Raw genomic sequence first — 22202 nt, forward strand, 5'->3', positions numbered from 1 at the left:
TGTGATGCAAAGTGTCTTTATTACAAGCACAGAGAGCAACTGCTTCTGAGATGGAGTGTGACCAAGGGCAGATACCAAAACCCTTTGTTCAGTAGAGCCCACTGTTGTCAGGTGTACATCATTTCTGCCATGTGGGACATTTTCTTAGGGATATACAGGAAATACTCCATGTACCCTGAAAGATCTTCAATAGTCACATCATCCACATGAGCCCTGGCTTGCTCAGAGCAAGACCTGAGAGAGCTGGAGGGAGTTCTTGATGGCAAAGGTTGGGAACTGTCCTGCACATGTGGTGGTCTTTTAGGTGCAGACTGGGGAGAATTTTGTGGGCCAGAAAACATGTACACTTTCATGTCCTGCCATCGCTTACACTGGCAGGCCCTGTCTACACACGCACAGAGTTTCCCTTTATTTTGCTCAGACACAGATTGGAAATCAGAAAGATCTGTGGCCTTTAGAACGGCTGAAGTAGGAAAAACACCACTTTCAAGTTTGTTCTTAGGCATTTCAACCATGGATGCCACAGAATGCTGAGCACCCTTTTGTTTCTCGCCAACATCATTGAGGGGGTGACTGGCCTGTTCATTCTTAGAGAACTCCTTTGGGGTTGACACATCCGGGTCACTGCTGCTTTCAGAAGTGTCAGCTGGCTTCTTGTGCACTGGCTGGTTACAAGGCAGCATTTTCGTGGTATAATGGATAAACTTAGGAGGATGGAGTACTGGAGACTTTGACCGCCGCCGACGCTGTGTTCTCACTGTTCCTCTCAAAGGTTTCCTCAAACACCTAGAAGGTGAAAATGCAAAAGTTAATACAGCATAAATGGTCATCCAGCTCTCTCTAATCACTCTATGCTGCAATTTACAAAGAAGTGAGTGTTTAACAACTTTTCAACTTTCCTATATGGATCACATGGAATGTGCCTACGTTATACATCCAGACCCATGTGCAAATAATGTCATCAAACACCTAAACAGCGAATAAGGGGGTCATCATGCCACAGCATACGTATAGTTTTAATACCTACCTAGAACTATTCTAAGACAGGTAAGAAAACTCAGCTGCATGTTAGTCCTAGTACAGTATAGTTTACACAGCTCAGAGCTGTGGGCCTAAGAAGAGCCCCTATCATCACACTTAATGCCTTCAAGAGTGGGATCCAACGTAGTGCCAAGGCATTCGTTCATCATGCAAGGATTTCTACTTGCACAATGGAGAGTTGCTCTTTCTTCTTTTGAAGAGTTGGTGGGAGGCATACATTTTACACATAAATATATATCCTTCTAGAATCTGAATGCAACACGGGATGTTTCTGCAGCTCCCCTTCCAATCCCCTTGAGGCAATAATGTGTTGTGCAAGTAACAGTGCCCCGATTTGGAAGAAGACACCACCCTGATAACAGCAACTTTTCTGCCCTTTTTGCCAACGGACATGTAAAAACCAGTTATCTGTTTTCCAATTACGTGAAGGGCTGGAGATTATCTGAACAATAAGACACGTGGCAGTTTGCCCTGCCCTCCTCCTGGGGAACAGGAACATGCCTCAGCTGCAGTGGTCAAGTGTGCTACTACTTGATGAAACCTCTTTCACATCTCTTCCTTGCTCCCAAGTCGTCATCTTCAAGCTCCAGCCTCTCGATATTTATAAGCAGCTCCAGGAGGCCATGTTCAGCAGAACACTTTAGCATTTCCACATTTGACATAGTTCCATTAATCAGAACTAATTCATCTTACCAATGCCAGCTCTCTTTAGATGCACACACAGACTTCACCTTGGTTTCATCTGTAGTTTTTACAAGTGCTCTTGGAGGCACCCCCTCATTTACAGGAAGAGAAGCAGTGGATCTAAAACCAGGAAAAATGCAGGCTGTCATAAATTTGTAAGACTTCTATTTCCCTCAATAGAGCTTAATTTCTGTTAAAGTTCTAACCTTGTCTTCCATTGCTCCTTGGCTAACTTATGAGGGAATTTCAATATCCACACAAAATTGTTAATATATTACCCACACTTGGCTCCTTTTTGTATTTTGGCCAGCATGCTAGTTTGGACAAGAACAACCTGACCAACAGTGTAAAGCCAGGATGCAAGGGGAAGCAGTCCCGTAATAAAAGGTGCCCTACAGATGTTCAATCACAACTCCCATCATCCCTGACCATCAGCCTTGCTGGCTGGGGCTGATGGAATTCCAACAGCATCTGGAAGACACCACATTGCCTACCCCTGCCCTAACACATGAGTAAATTCCCCCAATTATGTGTGGTCCAGAAGGGGTCATTCCCTGAATACGCAGAAGGAGCAGTCAAGTGTGACTAGATAGCCAAACCCCGAGAAAGCATGGTGCCAACTTGCATACCCCATTACACGGCTGGCCTAACCAAGTAAACCTTTCTAAGCTTTCCAGGGATTTACCCAATCATAGTACTCAAAGGAAGCAAAAGAGATCATGAAGCAGATGGGTAATTACTTAACCAATGAAAGGTTTTTGGTGGTATTAAAAAACTGCAGTTCTAAGCTCTATCATAAAATCCACCAAGACTCTATGTCTCATTCACAAAAACTCTTCAGTACTCCCTATTTCACTATGCTTTGTCATGCTTCTTCAGTAATTTCATGGTTCACCCCAACTGGCCTCATTATATTCCATTTCTACAAATCATCCAAACACCATGGAAAAGCTAGGGATGGACAATACTTTTATCACATAGTTGTAAAACCTAAACTAGGTCAATTAAGATGAAACTGTCTCATGAAGGCCACTAATCTCCAATGAGGAGTGTATTACAAACTAAAAATTGGTGATATTACTACCAATGAGTACTGCTTACAGTTGATGTGTATCCAGTAAATGGGACTGCCCTGTATGCTCCCTATGTCACTTGTGATTGTAAGTCGCTTTGAGTCATTTTTAGGAGTAAAGCAGCTAATGATAATAATCAGCTACATTCACATAATGCTAAGCCATGGTTTGTTTTCACCATTGTTTGTTCAACAAACCACAAATCAATTCTCAGAAGAACAAACAGGCTACAGTTTGTTACTTGAGAGCTTGGCTTGTTGTCCAGCAGCTCTTTGTCCTGTGCTCTGTAGCTTGATGAGTGTCTGGGGCAGGATGGGCAAACCATGGTTAAACAAGGCTATTGGGCTTGGACATAAACTAGACTAGTTAAAAACAAGATTACGCTTTGGCTCAACAAACCATGGCTTGGTGTTATGTGCTAACTAGACCAGACCAATATCAAACTTCACTCAAAAACCATGGCAGTCACAAAGCCATTTCATTTCCCACATTGTGCAGCCATGTTTTGCTCTTAATAGTAAAAATTACATTAACTTACCCTTCTGAGTCTACTCTTAGCTTTTTGAAAGCTGCCTGGAGATTCTCTTCTATCTCCAACATTGTTAGAGAACAACCCACTGCTTCCTCTCTGCAAGCTAAAGAAAAGAAGAAAAATAAGCATGTGAGAATAAAATGGAGGCAACTAATGTTGTACAGAAATTCATACTAGATTTGACTAGTGGCAGCGATCCCGGCTCCATGGTATTATCAGGAAATGAAACAAGACTTATAAATAGTAATTTAATAGTGTCTTCACACAAGGCACTCAAATCCTGTTGGAGAAGTCAAAGTTGTCAGAAGGCTTATACACCAATCTGACCAACAATTTTAAGTTCTGACTGCTGTGCAAGAGCAGACCAAACTTCTCCAGGGAAAAAAAATGACACCTCAAAGGATCACTTCATACATTACTTGTAGGGCTGCTTCATCATTCCTACAGGAAAGGCAATTATGTGTAGGAATTAACATGTTCTGTTAGGCTTTATGATACAATAATCCTACAAATGTTTAACTTGCTAATTCCTATCCAGGTATTGTCCCATTCTGGAATTTTGCAGTGTAAGAAGTTAATGCATAGAATGTTCAGTTGTGTGGACACTTCTGTAGCGGGGGGGGGGGGGGAGATAATACAGAAAAGAGCCTTGAGACTCCAGTCCAGGCATAGGCAAACTTGGCCCTCCAGATGTTTTGGGACTACAACTCCCAGAACCAGTGGTCAGGGATGATGCGAGTTGTAGTCCCAAAACATCTGGAGGGCTCTAGTCCTACGTACATTTATTAAGGAGTCCCACCGAATTCAGAGCTTTCCCGGCAAGCCTGTGGAGGTGGAGCTGCTTTGCAGTCAGTTTGGCTTGTGATCTCCATCTAACTAAAGCCCAGAGTAAGAGGCTGTTCTCCATTTTGTGGGAATCTTGAGCACACATATGACTACACTGTTGGTATTCTTTGAATGCTTCCTGACAGAAAAGGCCATCGTTGTCCTTATCAGTTTCCCCAAGTACCATTTTGAGGAGCAGGGTTTTTTTAAACAGGATAATGTAGTTCAGAAAAACAAAGCTATACAAATACCATATTATGAAGTAAAAATATTCATTTGGTGATCCTTTATCGAGATCTGAACATCTGTCACAGGTCCTGTGTGGTAACATTCATCCCCTTCTTTAAACAAAAATATAAACTAGAAGTATGTTTCTTTCTTGCAGTGTTGATTACCATAAATATTCCAATCTTCTGCTGAGCTTAGTGCTTATTTCTGAAGTTTTGCAGACTACATATGGTCAGATCTCCTAGTGGCCTAATTCAAAACCTCTCCTAGTGGCCCAATTCAAACCTAACAGTATAAGCCCATTTAAAAACTACACAAATCTCAGGCTTAAATGTTTACCTCTCTTCATTCAATGCATGCCAGGAAAAGGCAGGAAGCACATGCTTCCTGATTTAAAACTAACTGCGGTTTGCAATTTTATTAAAACAAGGAACTTCCATTAATCAAACTATTGATTTATTGGAACAAGGTAGAATCAGCAACTAGAATGATCTTGGCTTACTTCAATAAGCCATAGTTTAAACCAGCCACAGATTGTCCTTATCAGAGATTATGACAAACCACAGCTGGTTTTTTAAACTCAGAAGTGGAAGCTTCACATCTGTTTCTCACAGCTGCACCAGAGGGATCGGGTGTCAGGTCACAAGGAAGGGAAGCACCCAAACCTGAGACCTGCCTCACCCCTTCACAGTGCTGAACTATATTACGTTGCTATATCTAAATCAAACCTTTTATTAGGTTAGAAGCAGCCATAGAGAGGGATTTGGATTGGACTTCAATGTTAGGGTGCTAGGGATGGGATTTTTTTAAAAAACAAACTAACTAACATTTCTTCCTCTATCATTTCTCCCCAACTTAAATCACCCACCCAACTCAACTCAACCCAACCAGTTGCTATTAGCACCAAAAGGGAATAGACAATCCAAGGCTGTCCCTAAAGCTGTTTTTAGTACCACAGACAAGACACTGGGATGCAGGACATCATATCTTGTATCGATCTGGCATTATCACCTCTTGCAACAACCCAGCTCTGTGAAGCAAATCTCACTAAATTTGATGAGGCTTACTTCAAAATAAGCATGCATAAATCTGCAGCCAGCATTGCTGGAAATTGTTGCAATTCCTTTACCTTGTAGTGATTGCACTGCTACATTCATATTTCCTTCTAGTTTGTCAATATTTTCCAAACAACTGGTGAATATTGATACTACTTTAGAAATACTATATAATACTATACAGGTAGTAAAGACAATCCTGTTTACAGGAGAGATGAAGACCTTCTTAAACCAGTGACTTTGATTATTACCGTAACTCTAAATCTCACTGATGTGGTAAAACTTCTTAGACAGTAGGCTGAGACACACATGATGAAATGCTAACTCATACAGTCCAGTTGGTATGGAAAACTAGATCTCAGAGAGTGGGTTCCTTAAGCCTACCAGTGGTAAACATTAGTCATTTGAGCCCTCATTTGCAGTGTACAGATCCAGAATATGGTTAGTCTCTCAGTGAAAACAAAGCTTTAATTTCAAGTAAAAAAATTAACCACAATATGACTAACTTAGAAAGAAGGAAGCAAATGTCACTGAAACTCAGTGTCTTATATTGAGACCCTATGCATGATACCTTTTATATTAATAGCCATGCATAGGGCATGATCCAATGCAGCATGTGCAACAGGGCTTCTCTTCTCCTTGCTCTCCTTTTCCCTGCAGCCCTCCAAACCTGCTCCAGAGTTGGGGAACCTCTGGAGATTTTGGCAGCACACAGGGAGAGAAGAAAGCTAGTTTGTTGTGCAAGTAGATTTCCATTGCATTAGGTAGACAACATTGGATGTCTCCCATAGAAACTAAAAACAAGGTGGCATAAATATAATCTACGGAACTGACCATAGATATCAGCTCTAATTTTTCCATGCAGAAGGCACACAAAAACTATTTTAAAAATTACTAAAATGAATATTAGGTTGACACACCTAAGCTACCTACATATGCTCTAAAAAGAAAATGCTGGGGTGTTCAAATTTTGCAGCCCTCACATTTGTTGAAAAACTAAGATAAAGGCAATAAAATGAAAGTGACAGAAAAATGCTCACTTGGACAGAACTCCCTCCCTGCTCCACTCAGCTGATGTTTGTTTGCTCTGAAATGATTTCATTCAGACATGTGCCTTAGCTACTTGCTTGACAGATGTCATTGTGACACATCTAGAAGGATGGAAGTGTGTCATAATGTATTTGATGTACGTATTAAGTGTTGACTCAGGCAACAAGGAAGACACAAAAGGAAGTGATGAACTACAAGAGTGCTTTCTGAATTCCTACCTGCCATACAGATGGATTACAAAGGTACATAAAACAGCTTGTCTTTCGCAGAAAACTTAATTTAATACTGGACCCTCTGAAAGCCTGAGGCAAGCTCTCACTTTTTATTATTCACAATGAAGATATAAAAACAGAAGTGTATATACCGTATTTTTCACTTTATAACACGCACCTGACCATAACACGCACATCGTTTTTAGAGGAGGAAAACAAGGGAAAAAACATTCTGAATGAAACAGTGGATGTATCATTTTTGTGCTTCATGCTGCGGCCACAGACATGTGATCTGATGGTGAATTTGGGGTGACCCAATGCAAAAATCCTGAGAATTCCTGTGGATCCATGCTTTGTAACCACGTTTTTGCACCATTGCAGCCCCAGGCAACAGTGGGTGCGTGATTTTTTTGGTGCAGGCTTTAGCCATGGACATGCTATGTGATCTGATGGTGAATTTGGGGTGACCCAATGCAAAAATCCTGAGAATCCCTGTGGATCCATGCTTTGTAACCACGTTTTTGCACCATTGCAGCCCCAGGCAACAGTGGGTGCGTGATTTTTTTGGTGCAGGCTTTAGCCATGGACATGCTATGTGATCTGATGGTGAATTTGGGGTGACCCAATGCAGAGATCCTGAGAATCCCTGTGGATCCATGCTTTGTAACCACATTTTTTGCACCATTGCAGCCCCAGGCAACAGTGGGTGCGTGATTTTTTTGGTGCAGGCTTTAGCCATGGACATGCTATGTGATCTGATGGTGAATTTGGGGTGACCCAATGCAAAGATCCTGAGGATCCATATGGATCTATGCTTTGTAACCACGTTTTAAGTGGGGAGCGAAGGAAAAACAAAGAAGGGACATGAGAGGGGTGTGCAGAGAAGCAGCTGGCTAAGAATGCAGGAAAGGGATTTAACGGGAGGGAGGAAAGAAAGGCAAAAGTTTCTCCCCACCCAAGCCAGCCATCTCTCTCTCTCTTTCTCTCTCTCTCTCTCTCCCTCCCCCTCTCTCTCTCCCTCTCCCCCAGCAGCACTGGAGCACAGAGAGGAATTAGAAGGAACGACACTCTGCTTTCCCCTCTGCTTGCCTGGAGGGGAGGGGCTTTCCCTGCTCTTTGTTCCGTTTCAGCAAACACAGCAACAAAACAGAGGAGGGTGGGCAGTAAGACCCTGAGGCAGAATGCAGGAAAGCAGCCGCTTCCTCTTTTCAGGTTTCCCTTCTCCGTGAAGCGCGATTTGATTTTTGCCTGATTTTTCGGCTCCAGGGACCACACATTTGCTCAATAACACGCACAGACATTTCCCCTTCCTTTTTAGGAGAAAAAATCTGCGTGTTATAGAGGGGAAAATACGGTACTTTGTGCAAATCATGGTTAGTAGCAGTAATAATACTTTATGAAGCGTCTCAAAAATTAGGTACTGTACTGTTAAAATGAGAACAAATCCTATGTGTGGAGTTACAATAAAAATAATTATAGATGAAGGAAAAGGAGAGACAGAAATTAAAAGTTAAAAGTTAATAATATATCAACTTCCAGATAATTTAAACTAAACCCTCATACAATGGGCTGATGTGGCACCATGAGCAAGCTCTGGACTTTCACCCTAAGCTGAACTGTGATTTAGTGACAACTATGGTTTGTTTCACCAGCAGTGTTAGAAACTGAGATATAAACACTAGGAGCCAAATGGCTCCTGAAACCTGGGTAACAGAAACAAAAACAGAATGGCTAGTCACCATTGTTACTCAATGCAGCACTTTCCATTTATTTTTTCCAAAACAGTTCTTAATTGGACACCACAAACTAAACGGTGCTCAGCCTCAGCAATAGTGGCCAACCGTAAGTATTTATAAATTCTGTTATGTTTGCATGTATGCATGTGTATGTGTGTGTATCTCTTAGTCCAAAATGTTATGCTGCAGCTTCAGCAAGTACTGCAGTCAGTTAAATATGTCTGTTATATAAAAATTCTTGGAAAAACAGGCCTAACAGCACAATCCTAACCATTTCTACACAGAAATGGATACTACTGAATTCAAAAGGGCTAACACCCAGGCCAATGGGATTGGGATTGAAACCTACCCGGTAATTCATTATTTTTAAGCAGTACCTCTTCATTTGCAAGATAATATTTTTTGCTGGACTCCCTGTAGAGCTGTTAGGGCTGGGCGATATAAACTTTTCAACATCGCAATGTATCACCAGCTAAACATCACAATATATTGTGATACATCATTAAATTGAAAAGGAAGGAGCACATTCAACCCCAATCGTTACTAACAACTGTTAGGCGTGTTTTGACAGTGGTTAGGAGAAGATCCCGCGTAAAAAGCCATTGTCAGGTTTTTGCATCAAGGTTGCACTAAAAAGTCTCAGATGTAAGAAAAGCATACAGCATCAGGCCAACAACCCATATAGTTCAGCATCCTGTTCACATAGTGACCAACCAGATACCTGTGGAAAACCCACAAACAGGACCTAAGCACAACTGTACAGCAACTATAATTTTTACCATTCCATCTGTGAGGACAGATGGGATCTGAATCTGATAGTTGTTTGAGGGATATTGTCTCCAAAACCATGTGAAAACAAAATTATTCATTTTGTATTTGATAGATCTGACTTTTATCCAGACCCATAAAGTGTGGAAAATGTATATGGCTATAGCTGGACACACAGATTTTAAAAATGGGGGGGGGGGAGAGATGTAGTTTCTAGCAAGTTAACATGTGGTCTGATACTTAAGAGAACCATGATATAACTGCATATGATTTTTGCTGCAGAAAGGTTTATTTCCTAATCAAAGAAATGTTTGGTGTTTCTTTAAAAAATAGACACTTTCCACATTGTAACAAAAACTTTGCTTATTATAATTGCTTTTCTCTGCATTACCACTACCTGATACATTCAGCTATCTTTTTCCTAATGTTTTCAAAAACAGAAAGCCAATCACACCCAGACCCAACAGACACAAGTTATCAGTGTTCTGGCTCACAGGCCAAACTGGGCCTGAAAGGACCCCGCAACTGGCCAGGGTCATTTCAGCCTAGCCATGCCCACCTGACCTAACAGGCAAGGGCAAGTAAAACCTGGCTCAGCCTAAAAAGGTTTGCAGGCACCACCAGCCAGCTGACTGATGGCGCCCAAAAAGCCCTATGCAGACCATTCCAAAGATAGCCCTTTTGAAGGGTGTCAGCAATACTCCAAGAAGCCCTTATCAAGTTAGTGCTTTAAAGTAACAGGTAGGTAGCCGTGTTGGTCTGCCGTAGTCGAAACAAAATAAAAAAAATATCCGTCCAGTAGCACCTTAGAGACCAACTAAGTTTGTTATTGGTATGAGCTTTCGTGTGCATGCACACTTCTTCAGATACGAAAGCTCATACCAATAACAAACTTAGTTGGTCTCTGCTACTGGACGGATTTTTTTTTTATTTTGCTTTAAAGTAGGCTTTTAAAAGTCACCTGCTATCAACCGACTGATAGGTGGGGAGCTCCACCTACCTGTCAAACTTGGCCCACAGCAGGTGGAGATAACCATCTGGCAAGTTGGGCCAATTTCTGTAATAACAGAATGAAGACCAAGTGAAGCCCGAACTTTAATTGAGACAAACCACTAAGAATATCCTAGACCAGGAATGTCCAACGCATTGATCAAGATCGATCAGGGCGCTGCAGGAAGAATGTGGTTGATCACGGGGCTGTTTTGGCACCAGGCGTGCCCAGTCGGGAAAGCAGCCGGCAAGCTCCTCTCACAAGAGGAAATGTTTAACTGCTGCATGCGCCTGCCCTGTTGGGGAACCAGGCATCGGAAAAGCAGCCGGCAAGCCCCTCTCACAAGAGGGGACGTTTTGCCACTGTGCGTACCTGCCCCCTCAGGGGAAGCAGCCAGCGCCCACCCATCCCTGCCACCATCCCTGGGTGATACATCACTGCCAGTTTTCATATTGGATTGTAGATCAAAGCCGACTTTAAGTTGAACATGCCTGTCCTAAACAAAGAAGGTTAACACCTCCTAATCTTAGTTTCCCAACTGCTCTGAATGCTTATACTGCACCAAGAACAAGGAGTAACTGTCCTAGCCTGTTGCAGCCCCCCAAACATCGAAGGCCCTTGTGGCTCCTTAAGGAGGCATGAGTTTTGGCCATAAAAGGCTATTTGTTAGATTAGATCTGTGGCAAACATTTTAAAAAATGCCACAGTGAGAATGTCAGTCATTATTAGCCAACAAAATTTTAAAGCGGGAAGCTAGTCCCACAGAAGATCTCATTCCACTCAATCTGCCTGTCCCCATTCGCTGGTAGACCAACATAGCTAATGGAAGTACTCATGGAACCTCAAAGCTGTTTAGAAAAAAGATAAAACATTTTAAAAAGACAAGCATAATTTTGCAACGTCGAATTCTTCTTACAGATCCGGGTGCGGCTATCATGTGGCACCTGTAAACGTGTAAACGTGCCAATACTTCCGTTTCTCTGGAGCACCTCAGTGTGCGCTGGAAGCTCAACAGTCTAAGACTTTTAAGGTTCTGTGTTTTAAGGTTTCTGCGATGACGGTTCTTACTCTTAACGCACTACAGTGGTACCTCGGGTTACATACGCTTCAGGTTACATACGCTTCAAGTTACAGACTCCGCTAAGCCAGAGATAGTGCTTCAGATTAAGAACTTTGCTTCAGGATGAAACAGAAATCGTGGTCAGGCAGCGCGGCAGCAGCAGCAGGCCCCATTAGCTAAAGTGGTGCTTCAGGTTAAGAACAGTTTCAGGTTAAGAACGGACCTCCGGAACGAATTAAGTACTTAACCCGAGGTACCACTGGACTGATGAGCGATAAATGGCACATTAACATTCCCGAAACCGCAAGGGAAAGCTTTGCCAGTGGAGCTTCTGCCTGCTCTTATCTGAAAGAGCGTCGGCGAAGCTCGACTAGCGAGGCAAGGCGGTCGAGGAGCCCCGTCGAGGCCTCCGGGGCCACGGAAAAGTCGTCGCCGAGCACCTGGCGCAGTGACTCAGCAGAAATGAGCCGCCCTCGGCAGACAGGACCCGGCGCCGCGGAACTTCGCTTCCCCTGAGGAGAGACGGGAGGGAGGGGAAGGCGGCCGGAAAAGACCATACTTACTCGGCAGACGAGGAAACGCGGAGGCCCCACCGCTCCCCGCAACAGAACTTCGGACGTTTCGTTTCCCGCGCGGCGAGCGCCGCTGCTTTTCCTGAGGGAGCGACGCGCGAGTGACCCGGATGCAGACGCGCCTTCCTTTAGGAACCGGTGGGGGCGCTAGAAAGCAAACTCGGACTTAGTGGCAGCGTTGCGCATGCGCCACGTCGCCGAGCGCGTCCTCGGTTACACAAGCGAAGGCGCCGGAATGCCTACCAGGACGGCTGCAAACGCGCGGGAAAGTCCCGCGGGTACTGAGCGCATGCGCCCGCAGTGTCATCACTTCCTGTTGATTTTTTGTTCACTTCCGGCAGTGGCTCCCTTGGCTGAGCGGGTGAGTGGGTACCTGTAAGCGGGGAGGGGGCGCGATGAGGGAAACAGGTTCGCGTCGCTTCAGGCGTTTCTGGGAGCCTGAGGGGGGAAGAGGCTGTTGGGCGGGAGGGCTTCTTCCTCGACGGGATCTACTCCGGCGGGTCTCAGTCGTCCCTTGTCGGTCTCCTGCGCCTTTCGCCTCAGCGGAGCCGCCTTCAGGGAAGCCGAACGGGGGACGGGCGGAGGGCAGGACCCCGGCCGACCTCCACTACTGTCCATTGTGCCTGTTCTCTTATTCCGCTCAGTAGCCCTTCATATCCACAGAATTCCTACTTAAAGCCTAGATCTGCTCTTTTAGCTGCTCATCTGGTTTAAAACAAATAAAGGGGCGTTGTGGGGATGGAGGGGGGGGGACATATTGACGATTGCTTGCCTCATCTGTTTGCTACATCTAAAGTACTTGCCGATTTATCCTGACGTTTCGAAGAGCTCTCTTATTTTAAGCACCTGTATATCCCCCCTCCATTTTTTTTAGGTATACCCGAATTGGTTTACAAAGTTCTATAAAATAGTATCCTCCCAGTAAAGAAGAATGCAGTGCAGCAGAAGTGGTTTGAGAGGGTTCTGGGCAAATTTCCCTGGAGAGTGTGCTGTAAAAGCAGGGCGCCCGAAGAGAAAAAGGTCCTGTCCTGGGTTACCACCACCCTTCACTTCAGAAGTCTTGTAGGGTTTGGCCTACAGCTTAATTTCATTTTTATGCTTCTCTTTGGTTGAGGGTCATTATAAGTTGTTGGTTCCCCCCCCCCAACCCATGCTCAACTAATTTAGTTCACTGTTGAGTTAAGTTGGACTGAGAAAGAGTAGCTGGCTCATGGCAGAGTGTGGATTTGAACCTGGCTCTTCCATATCTTAGTCTGGTACTCCTAACTACTACCCTGTGTTGGTTAGAATTCGGTGGTACTTATTTCTGAGTATGCGTGCAAAGATCACGCTGCTAGGCTTCCAGTTAATCCTAAGTCTGAATTCCTAAATTGTGATTATTTTAGGGGGAAAACATGTTTTTATAGCATGTGAATTTTATAGTATGTGGATCCGCAGTACTTAGATAATTGGGAACCACAGCTCTAGCAAACATTGCAAGGCACCAGGTTAAAAACAGCCTTTAAGGTGGCTCACATTGTCACAAAGACCCTGAAACCTTTGTTACGGCATGTTACGTGTTAGATTTCCATAGCCTGATGCCCTCTTGGTATTGTTGTTGTTTTTACTATACCCCTCAGCATCCCTGACAAGTGGCCAAACTGGTGGGTTGAAGAGGGTTGTAGTTCAAAGTACCTGGAGGGCATCAGGTTATGAGGAGTTGGCACATAACATGCCGTAACAAAGGTATAAGACGGCTGTTTTTGCTGAAACAGATTTACCCTGTTCCAATCAAAAATAAAGTTTAAAAATCAAAAGTTTGTAATCTAAGTTTATGCCCTATTTAAAGAGTTTTGTCTTCCCCTTCTTCTTTGTAAGAGATTGATAAACGAAATCCATGAAGATCAAAATATTTGTAACAGTTTTATGAAAAAGGATTTGGAGGTAGGGGAGCAGAAACGATGGCTGCATCCCTGCAGGCGAGGAGCAGTGCTTTTTTCTGGTGGTACATGCCAGTACACTATATGGCACCTCTTTCCAAGACATCTGCAATGTTTGGCATTCTAAGCACTTGAAAGTTAGAGTAGTTTGACCCATGCATTATTATTTTTTAATCATTTTTTCAATACAAACAGCAACCAACAAAAGCCACAATAACACAATTTAACAATCCAGATTTGAGTACTGATATACCTATAACTACACCTTTTTAACAGTATTTCCCCACCTCTCCTCCCCCTACTTCCCACCACTTTCCTCCTTATCTCTTAAGTAATCCTTCCAGATTTCTTCATATTTATCCATTTGATATGCAGTTCGTTCGTATGTAACTAGTCTGTTCATATTGTCAATCCATGTGCTCAATGGGATCTTTTTGCGGCTCTTCCAATTCATCAGAAGAAGTTTTTTTGCTTCTAATGGCACGGTACATCCATATTTTTTTTTTGCCCCTTGTAATCTCCCACATTTCTGGTATATAATTTAGAATTTAATTCATGCATCAAAATGTCCATCAGCACGAAGCAGAGTGGAGTCTGGCATACACTGTCACTGCAGGCTGACAATGAGAAGCAGCAGAACTCATCCCCACAAGTTCATAAACAACTACTATAAACTTATAAAGAAGTAATAAACCACCAATAAAAGTAGTGCATTAAATTAGTCTTTCCCAACCTAGGGTCCCTAGATGTTGTTGGGACAACAAATCCTGTCATCCCTAGCCTTCAGTACCAGTGGTCAGAGATGATGGGAGTTGCTCCTGTTTGCATCCATCTATCTTGGGAGGCACTGGAGGAGTGCCCCTTTGGGGATGAAGTCAAACTTTTGGAAGGTTGCAGCACTTGCTGTAGTAGTTGAGAACAATACGGGAGAGACATGTTTTGTTACAGCTGGGGCAGATGAAGGTGCCTGGTTGTGCTGCTGTAGATGTGCCATAGTGTTTCTTCTCTCTGCTCTCCTCCCAGCGGTCATTTCTCCTTTGGTCCCTGTTACGAATGCACAACCTGACTGCCTGTTTCCAGGCACTGCAGTCACAGGCAAGCGATTCCCCCACAGTAGCATTGATGTTGCCAGTCTTCATGTCACGTTTGTAGACATCTTTGTTTGCAGACATCTTTGTAATGCATAATCGGTCTGCTAAAGCGCCTAGTGCCTAAAGCCAGCGGCCCATAGAGCACATCTTTGAAGATTCTGCTATCTTTCATTCTGTGGACATGACCAAGCCAGCATAGACATTGCTTTCCAACAGTATCTGGGAACCCAATAAATGCTCCACTAAACTAAAAATATTCACAGGAGGAAACATTTAATGGAAACTACTAGGAGTTCTTCATGCATGGGTTGCTAGAAATTTCTCAAGACTCTTACACTATTGGCTTCTTGATGGGTTTTGGGAACTCTTCTAATATAAATGAATCACTATATTTTCATTCTGAAAGATAATCACTAAAGTTTGCAAAACTTCTTAGTTGACAGCCTGTCTTACTGGTCCTTTAAAGATTTACACAAGTATTAAATGTTATTTCTGTACTTGTTTGCTTACAGAAATATAATTTCAGCTTGGGTGTCCTCAGCTGCAAAATTCAAATAACTTCCTTCTACAGCAAATCATTGTTTCTTTGAGCTGCTATATATACTCTATGACCATAAAATAAACCCATAAAGTGCATTTCAAACCCTGTGTGTTGGCTCAAAGTGCATTATGTGTCCCATGTGTTAGCTGTAAAGAGTCAGTATTCATATGCTTTGCAGTTTCTTGAAAAATAGAGGGTGCTTGCTTCAAGAAGTGTGATGTCCATTTTCTCTGTGTGTGAATTTTACACCCCTGACTTCATAACAGACTTGTTAATCATGTACGACTATGTTTAGTAGGACTAGCTATTTGCTTAGAATACAGCATGCAAATGGGGCATAATCCTTGCCCAAAGGGCTTAGAACCAAAAGAAGGCAGGTAGGACAAAGATCAAATAAGATGACAGGGCTTGATACTTTGTCATTAATTAATCTTCAGCAATTTCATTCAGCTTATAAAATGCAGCATGCTTTTGTAGGTTAAAGTGCTCCTTAAGTTAGCAATGGTGTTGTATGTAATAATCAGTCCTTCAAAAAGCACCAACACCCTGATCCTGATGTAATTGTGTGTTCATTGCTGTGAGAAGCGACTGCAAAAGCACTGTGTGGAGGTCATTTTGCATGGGTATAAATCACTGTACTTTATCAGAGCCTCCAATCAAGTAAGATTTGTTCGTTCCTACTTCTGTGCCTCTGAATCCCGTGATGCCTTCCGTTCTGCCCTACATGACAGTCACATGCAGCCATTCCAAATTATAATAACATGAATAATATGTCCTGTGTGTTTATTTCATGCTTAGCTAGGATGGCATCTAAACAGTCAGAATGGGGAAATGCTCATGGAAATTGTCTCCTTGTACTGAGCAATATAGGGTCCCCTGTTGTCCCCCCGTCCCCCCCCCATATATGTGAGTAGTGCCCATCTGACCTGTGAAAAATCTTTCTGCTTAGTAGCTTCCATCTTTCCAGGTTTTGAAGCATCTATTTTTTCAGCCCCGGTTCTAATCATAAATAGATTGCCTTGAATGTTGGCTTGTATGATAAATATTTTATTAATCTATTAAATAGATCCTCTCTCCAGTGCAATTAATTTGTGGCTAAAGATTGGTTGGGGAAAGGGGGGGAAATATTGTCTGTTGATTCTAGCCTGTCCTTAGTGCTGTGTAGAAAAACTGAGTTGCAGCTAATGCTGGTCCTACTCAAGGTAGATTCATTTAAATTAATGGACATGGGTCTACTCTGAGTAGGATTTGGTTTGCTACAATCTAGCTTTACACGAAGGGAGAAATCCTTTAGGCTGCAATCCTAATTCAAATCCCACTTATTTGGGAGTAGGCCCTATTGTTGTTAATTCACGTTAATTGTCCCTTTACATCAGGCAACTCTTTACTTAATATCTGCATAGTGCATTCCACTATTCTCTGCTGGAAATCAACCCATGTGGCAAAAGGTTTCAGAGTAAAGCAGAAAATGTGTGCCTTGATTGTCTTCAGTTTCCAGTAGAAATTGCCCATGGAATCCTTTTATCAAATCCTTTTATCAAAATGTGGTCTGAGTGCTGGATGATAGTGAATGAAGCAATATATTTAATTTCAGTTGTGTAGAGTTTTACTACAGTGGTGCCTCGCAAGACGAAATTAATCCATTCCGCGAGTCCCTTCATCTTGCGGTTTTTTCGTCTTGCGAAGCACGGCTATTAGTGGCTATTAACGGCTTAGTGGCTATTAACGGCTTAGCGGCTTTAAGAAAAAGGAAACAAACTCGCAAGAACTCGCAAGACGTTTTGTCTTGCAAAGCAAGCCCATAGGGAAATTCGTCTTGCGGAACGACTCAAAAAACGGAAAACTCTTTCGTCTTGCGCGTTTTTCGTCTTGCGAGGCATTCGTCTTGCGAGGTACCACTGTATAGGCTTACTACACTTGGTGTTCTCCACATCAACACAAATTTAATTGATTTATTTTTTGTTAGTATTCATTATATGGCAGGCCCAATAACATTCTAACATTCTGCAAATGGACTCAGAAACTAAAGAAGGAGAGGAAGAGAGCCTGCAAACAGCTTTCAAAAAGTTGAGAGTGGATCCAACTGGGTAGGTAGCAGCAGTCCTATTTACTCTTCCTGTGTATCTGGCAATTTTAGCATTGTATTAGTGTATTTCCATTTTTATAGAATTGACTCAGAAGAAAGGCATCAGCATTACATTACTTCTATGCATCTATGAACAATATGGGTCTGATATTCTTATTGGTGTTTGGGCTGTTGTACCTGTAGAATAGCTAGTATTATGTCTACTTCTTTGTTTGCAAGGAGAATGGCATGCCGGGCAGTGTTAGAAATTCCCCAGGCACATTTTGTGACTGGCTCAGGTGCAGTTGCGGCTATGTGGAGGCTGTGACTGGCCCAAGGTCACCCAGTGAGCTTTATGACTGAATGGGGATTTGAACCCTGACAGTGAAGCTACCCACTTGTCAGTCACATAACATCACAGTGATGTCACATGCAAGGTGCTGCCAAAAGGGAATCTCTCTTCCTTCACTTTAGCAGCAGTTCCCTGCTACAACACGGTAAAAAAACACCCATCAGTTTTAGCAGAAGAGTCTGATCCTGACTTAGGGAGGTCTATGTGTATTGGGATTCTTCACTTGAAAGGGATGGATTTTCCCTCATAATCTTAGCAGCGGATCCAGGTTTGTATGGAATCCCCTGCCAAAATGATGGTCTAGCAGGAGATTTTAGCAGAGAACAGATGCACAGAGCCAAACTGAGCAGGATTTAACCCCCACTTATCAGCTGTTGAGTGGAGGTTAAATCCTGCTGGGATCAGGTACCCACAGCAATGCAGAACTGAACCCCAGCCTCCTATCAGCTGATTGACAGGTGGGTGTGGCTTGGAGAAAATGGCCTTGTGAACCAAATTTGTGGACCAGTATTGGCCTGCAGGCCAGATTCCCCACTCGGTCTACACTGACTGACAGCAGCTATCCTGACTTTAGGGCAGGGATCTTTTCCAGCCCTACTTAGAGATGTCAGGAGTTTAACCCGGGACCTTTTGCATAGAATACCACTGAGCGGCAGCCTTTTCCTTTATCTATTTGTCTGTAGATAAGCAAGAAAATGGTGGGGAGATATTCCATTTTGTTTGCTAATGTAGGTGAATAATCCTAAGGGGGACACCGTATGGGAATCAGCCTGTAGATACTTTGTGTTAGAATCATACTTTAATATGTCATTTGCCCCTTAAATCAGAACTTCCACATCTGTGAGTGACAGCATGGGATTGAGAGCTCCAGTCAGAGCTGCTGTTGATGGAGGCAGGCATCAAACCGTCTGTTCGAGAGAGAACTGGCATGGGTAAGACACTTCACTAGTAACTATGTTCAACACCTTTGAGTTAAACCCTTCTTTTATCTCCCAGTATTTGGCTATAATGAATGTTTAGCCAACAGGGTATAGCCTACTGTACTCCATTTCTCTTGTCTTCTGTGGCTGCCTTCGTCTAATGTTTAGTTTGATGATAAGTTTAGCTTATACATTACAGGAAGAAATGCCAAGGTTTGCAGTTAAGGCTGATGAAGATAATGCAGTTTCTGATTAGTTTACAGTTGCATCACATTCTTCTTCTGGATTTGATATATATCAGGGGGAAATTATCAGGAGAAACCATGAGATGCAGCTCACAGAACTGCAGCAAATAATTTTAACAGACAACACTACCTTATTTTGGAGTGCATTTTGTTCCAGAGTCAGTTTCTGCTAACATTGTTGCTCTCTACTCCAGGTGTGCAAGGAAACCCTTGAGAGGGGCGTCAAGGCCGCAGCGCCGCAGGCGTTCTAAATCTCCTGTCCTGCATCCTCCCAAGTTTACATATTGCAGCATGAAGGCATCTTCCGCAAGTAACCAACTGAAGCACAAAAGCCAGATGGATTCTTCAAAGCACAAAATCGGTCCAGACCCCAGTGTTACAGAAGAGCCATACTTGGGAGGAAAGAGATGTCCCCTTTTCGATAGCAGCAACTGCAGGAGGGCCAGAGCAGAGCAGCGGAGCACTTTCTCAAGGGAGCAGCCTTCAGAGAATTTGCGAAAGAGCTGTCCTGCTTTCTCTTTGACCTTTGAAACCAGCCTGGATCCTAGCCAACCCTCAGATTTCCAGTCACTCTCCAAGCTGAGTTACGAGAAGCAATGCCCTTGCGTGGACAAAGAATGTCAGTGCAAACCATGGCAAGCAATAGAAGCATACTCCTTTTCTGGTTTGCGGAGTGTCCTTTCGGAATGTGAAAAGGCAGTCCTGGAAGCACATTCGCAATCTTTGCCAAACCGATCGCATTCTGGGATGGGTTCATCAAGCTCTGCCCGGTCTTGTTCTGAGCAAGCTCGAGTCTTTGTGGATGATGTGACTATTGAAGATCTTTCAGGGTACATGGAGTATTACTTATATATTCCCAAGAAAATGTCCCACATGGCAGAGATGATGTACACTTGACATAAGAATCATGAGTTGGAAATTCAGTGGTGGTAGTGAGATGCTCCCACAGTGCCATAGTTGGAAATGTGTCCGTTGTCATTGCTGCGTGTTTGATCAAATGTTTATTTGCGCCATACAGTGTAGTTTTTTAAATAAAGTGAAAAAGAAATAATATCTTCTGGCTGAAAGGTGCATAAGATTATCTTCAAAGTTTCAAGAATGTTCTTGGGCAGAGTTTTATCTTTATTAATTCTTTTGTTTTCAAAGTAGCCATCTTTTAAATATTGCTCTCTTTAAAATAACATTTACTGTGACTTGGATTATGTTTTAGCCAACCCATTTCAAAGGATTGAAATGCTGAACTTCATCCTTGCTGTTAAAAATAAATAAATAGGTAGAGCATACTGCTACACCATCTTGAACAGGAATACCTAAGAAATGGTTTGGCGTAAGTCAGGGATGTGTAACACTCCTCTAAGCATTTTTTGCTAGTTTGAAACTCTTCTAGATTTCCTTAAATCCTTAGATGTTTGTCCTGTGGAGGATCCCCTAAATCAGTTTTTGGTTTTGCTTTGGTCACCATTTCAGTGGCAAGTGTAGGCATAAAATTCTCACACTTCCCCAATCTGCCACCCATTTCTGTTTAGCAGTCCACACCTGAAGTTTCTTGAATTTTTTTTTAAATAATACAAATTTTCCTTGCACAGGTCTGGAAAGTGTTTATGCACTAATCCTTCAAGCCATTGTCCCACTGTAACTTTACTTGTCAGAGCATTTGTACTCCTTTAAAATTATTCATAGACTTAATTTGTGAGGGCCAAAAGTGAAAACACAAACAAGTTACTAATAGGGAACTCTTAAGAAGACATTTTGAGTAAGCAAACACTGGCTTTCTCCTAGTAGCCTTCTAATGGTCATTCATGAAGATAGATGCTTTTAAAATGACTGAGAACAGATGAAAAAATCAATTGCACATAACACATATGCTTAATCAGTTGGCTCTTGAAAGCTATTTACAATTTGAGGGATCTGCTATGCTTTTCTATTAGCACCTTTAAAAGGAAATACAAATTATAAGTTGCAAATTATTAAGTCTGGATAGCTGACTAAAGTCAATATCCCTTGATTTTTCCCTCAGTTACCTCCCACCCCACATTTTAGTGAATACATAATGCTTTTTGCACGCTTATCATGAATTTTTACTATTTGTTTCTCAACTAGTGCCATTTTGTTCAGCGGTAGGGAACCATGGGGCCTCCATATGCTAATGTATGTGAGAGAAAGAGGATTGAATTCTTTGATTTCTTTCTGATTAGCAAATTTCCACTGTATTTGAGCATCTGCTACACTGTAGGGGAAATATACGCTAAGATGGAAAGCAGAACCATTGCTTTGAGAGGAAACTTGACTTTGTAGCCATAGTAATCAAGCCTGCTTTACACCTAGCCAAAGTGGAAATAAAATCAAACCACTGCCAAAAGCACTGACCAGATAGCCCTTCCATTCCCATTTTTCTCGAGAGGAAGTCTGCCTTGCTATTGTATGATTAAAAGATAACCAGTGCTACTTGAAAGGAGTCTCTCAAGCACATAATCTGCTTTAGATTTATTGTCTCTTTCCCATTTTAGGACAGAAGGAGGGCAAGAAAAAACAGTTCTGGAGCCAAGGATACAATGCAGTACAGCTAAGTTCCCCTGGTTTGGTTAAGCAAGTGCTTCTCTGTAGCCCTAACTAAATATCAGAAAGCGTGGAGACAAGAATACCTACAGAATTCTAGAGGACCAATGAAGCAGTCATTCAGAATTCAACTTCCTACACTACTGTGTCTAATAAATAGCCACTAGATGGAGCTTTCAGAACAGTGCTTAAGAATTTTTTTTTTCTAGTCCCAACAACAGAATTTACTCAGAATTGTAGCTCTTTGGGTTTTTTCCAGATGACCTAAATCTAAAGCTGCGCCATTTAATTAGTAGTGTTTGCATAAGAAGCTTCAAAAGAACATTGTCCGGACACACTGTTGCAGGCAATGAAAACCTATCCTAACGTTATTGCATGGGGGAAGAGAATGTCAAATATTAGGCAAAAAGGAGAATTGCCTGTCCCTTATTTTGCAGGCATTGTTGGTCAAAGGAGAAGGACGAAGTCTCCTTGAGTTTTGAAAATGGCTAGTAAAAACAATCAAAAAATGTCAGTGCTACAGTATCCATTTCCTAGTTAAATGCAAAAATTGGGTTTTGAAAATACAAAGCCTGGAGCAAGATCGGAGAAAGTGGTGTCAATAGTTAAAACTTTGGCATTGAAAACCCAAGTTTTCAAAACTGATTTGTCAAAGCTATATTTCAAGGAAATTCTATAAAAGATTT

General features: G+C 42.5%; 2 protein-coding genes across 9 annotated transcripts; one reads left to right on the forward strand and one right to left on the reverse strand.

Moving 5' to 3' along the window:
• Positions 1–11946, reverse strand: OSER1 (oxidative stress responsive serine rich 1). 5 transcript variants are annotated; one of them, XM_081195547.1, is made up of 5 exons: positions 6479–6544; positions 4407–4496; positions 3337–3433; positions 1735–1845; positions 1–786 (listed from the first exon to the last, which is right to left on the reverse strand). In XM_081195547.1, exons 3-5 carry the CDS (start codon positions 3396–3398, stop codon positions 108–110), a joined length of 852 nt encoding a protein of 283 aa, XP_081051673.1. In that variant the 5' UTR covers positions 3399–3433; positions 4407–4496; positions 6479–6544; the 3' UTR covers positions 1–107. The 5 variants fall into 5 exon arrangements, with proteins under 5 accessions (XP_081051673.1, XP_081051674.1, XP_081051672.1 ...); XM_081195548.1 differs by having other exon boundaries at positions 4407–4493; positions 6479–6509; XM_081195546.1 differs by lacking the exons at positions 4407–4496; positions 6479–6544 and adding an exon at positions 11819–11946.
• On the forward strand, positions 6625–21698 carry LOC308587778 (oxidative stress-responsive serine-rich protein 1-like). Of its 4 annotated transcripts, none has more exons than XM_081195550.1 (5): positions 6625–6730; positions 17345–17465; positions 18623–18727; positions 19155–19790; positions 21468–21698. In XM_081195550.1, the coding sequence occupies exons 2-5, from the start codon at positions 17389–17391 to the stop codon at positions 21544–21546; spliced, it is 897 nt and encodes a 298-aa protein (XP_081051676.1). In that variant the 5' UTR covers positions 6625–6730; positions 17345–17388; the 3' UTR covers positions 21547–21698. The 4 variants fall into 4 exon arrangements, with proteins under 4 accessions (XP_081051676.1, XP_081051677.1, XP_081051675.1 ...); XM_081195551.1 differs by having other exon boundaries at positions 6655–6795; XM_081195549.1 differs by lacking the exon at positions 6625–6730 and adding an exon at positions 12056–12188.
• Positions 21699–22202: the final 504 nt, after the last annotated feature.

The sequence above is a fragment of the Podarcis bocagei genome (genome assembly GCF_964188305.1).
Source record: "Podarcis bocagei genome assembly, chromosome: 5".
Classification (NCBI taxonomy): Eukaryota; Metazoa; Chordata; class Lepidosauria; order Squamata; family Lacertidae; genus Podarcis; species Podarcis bocagei.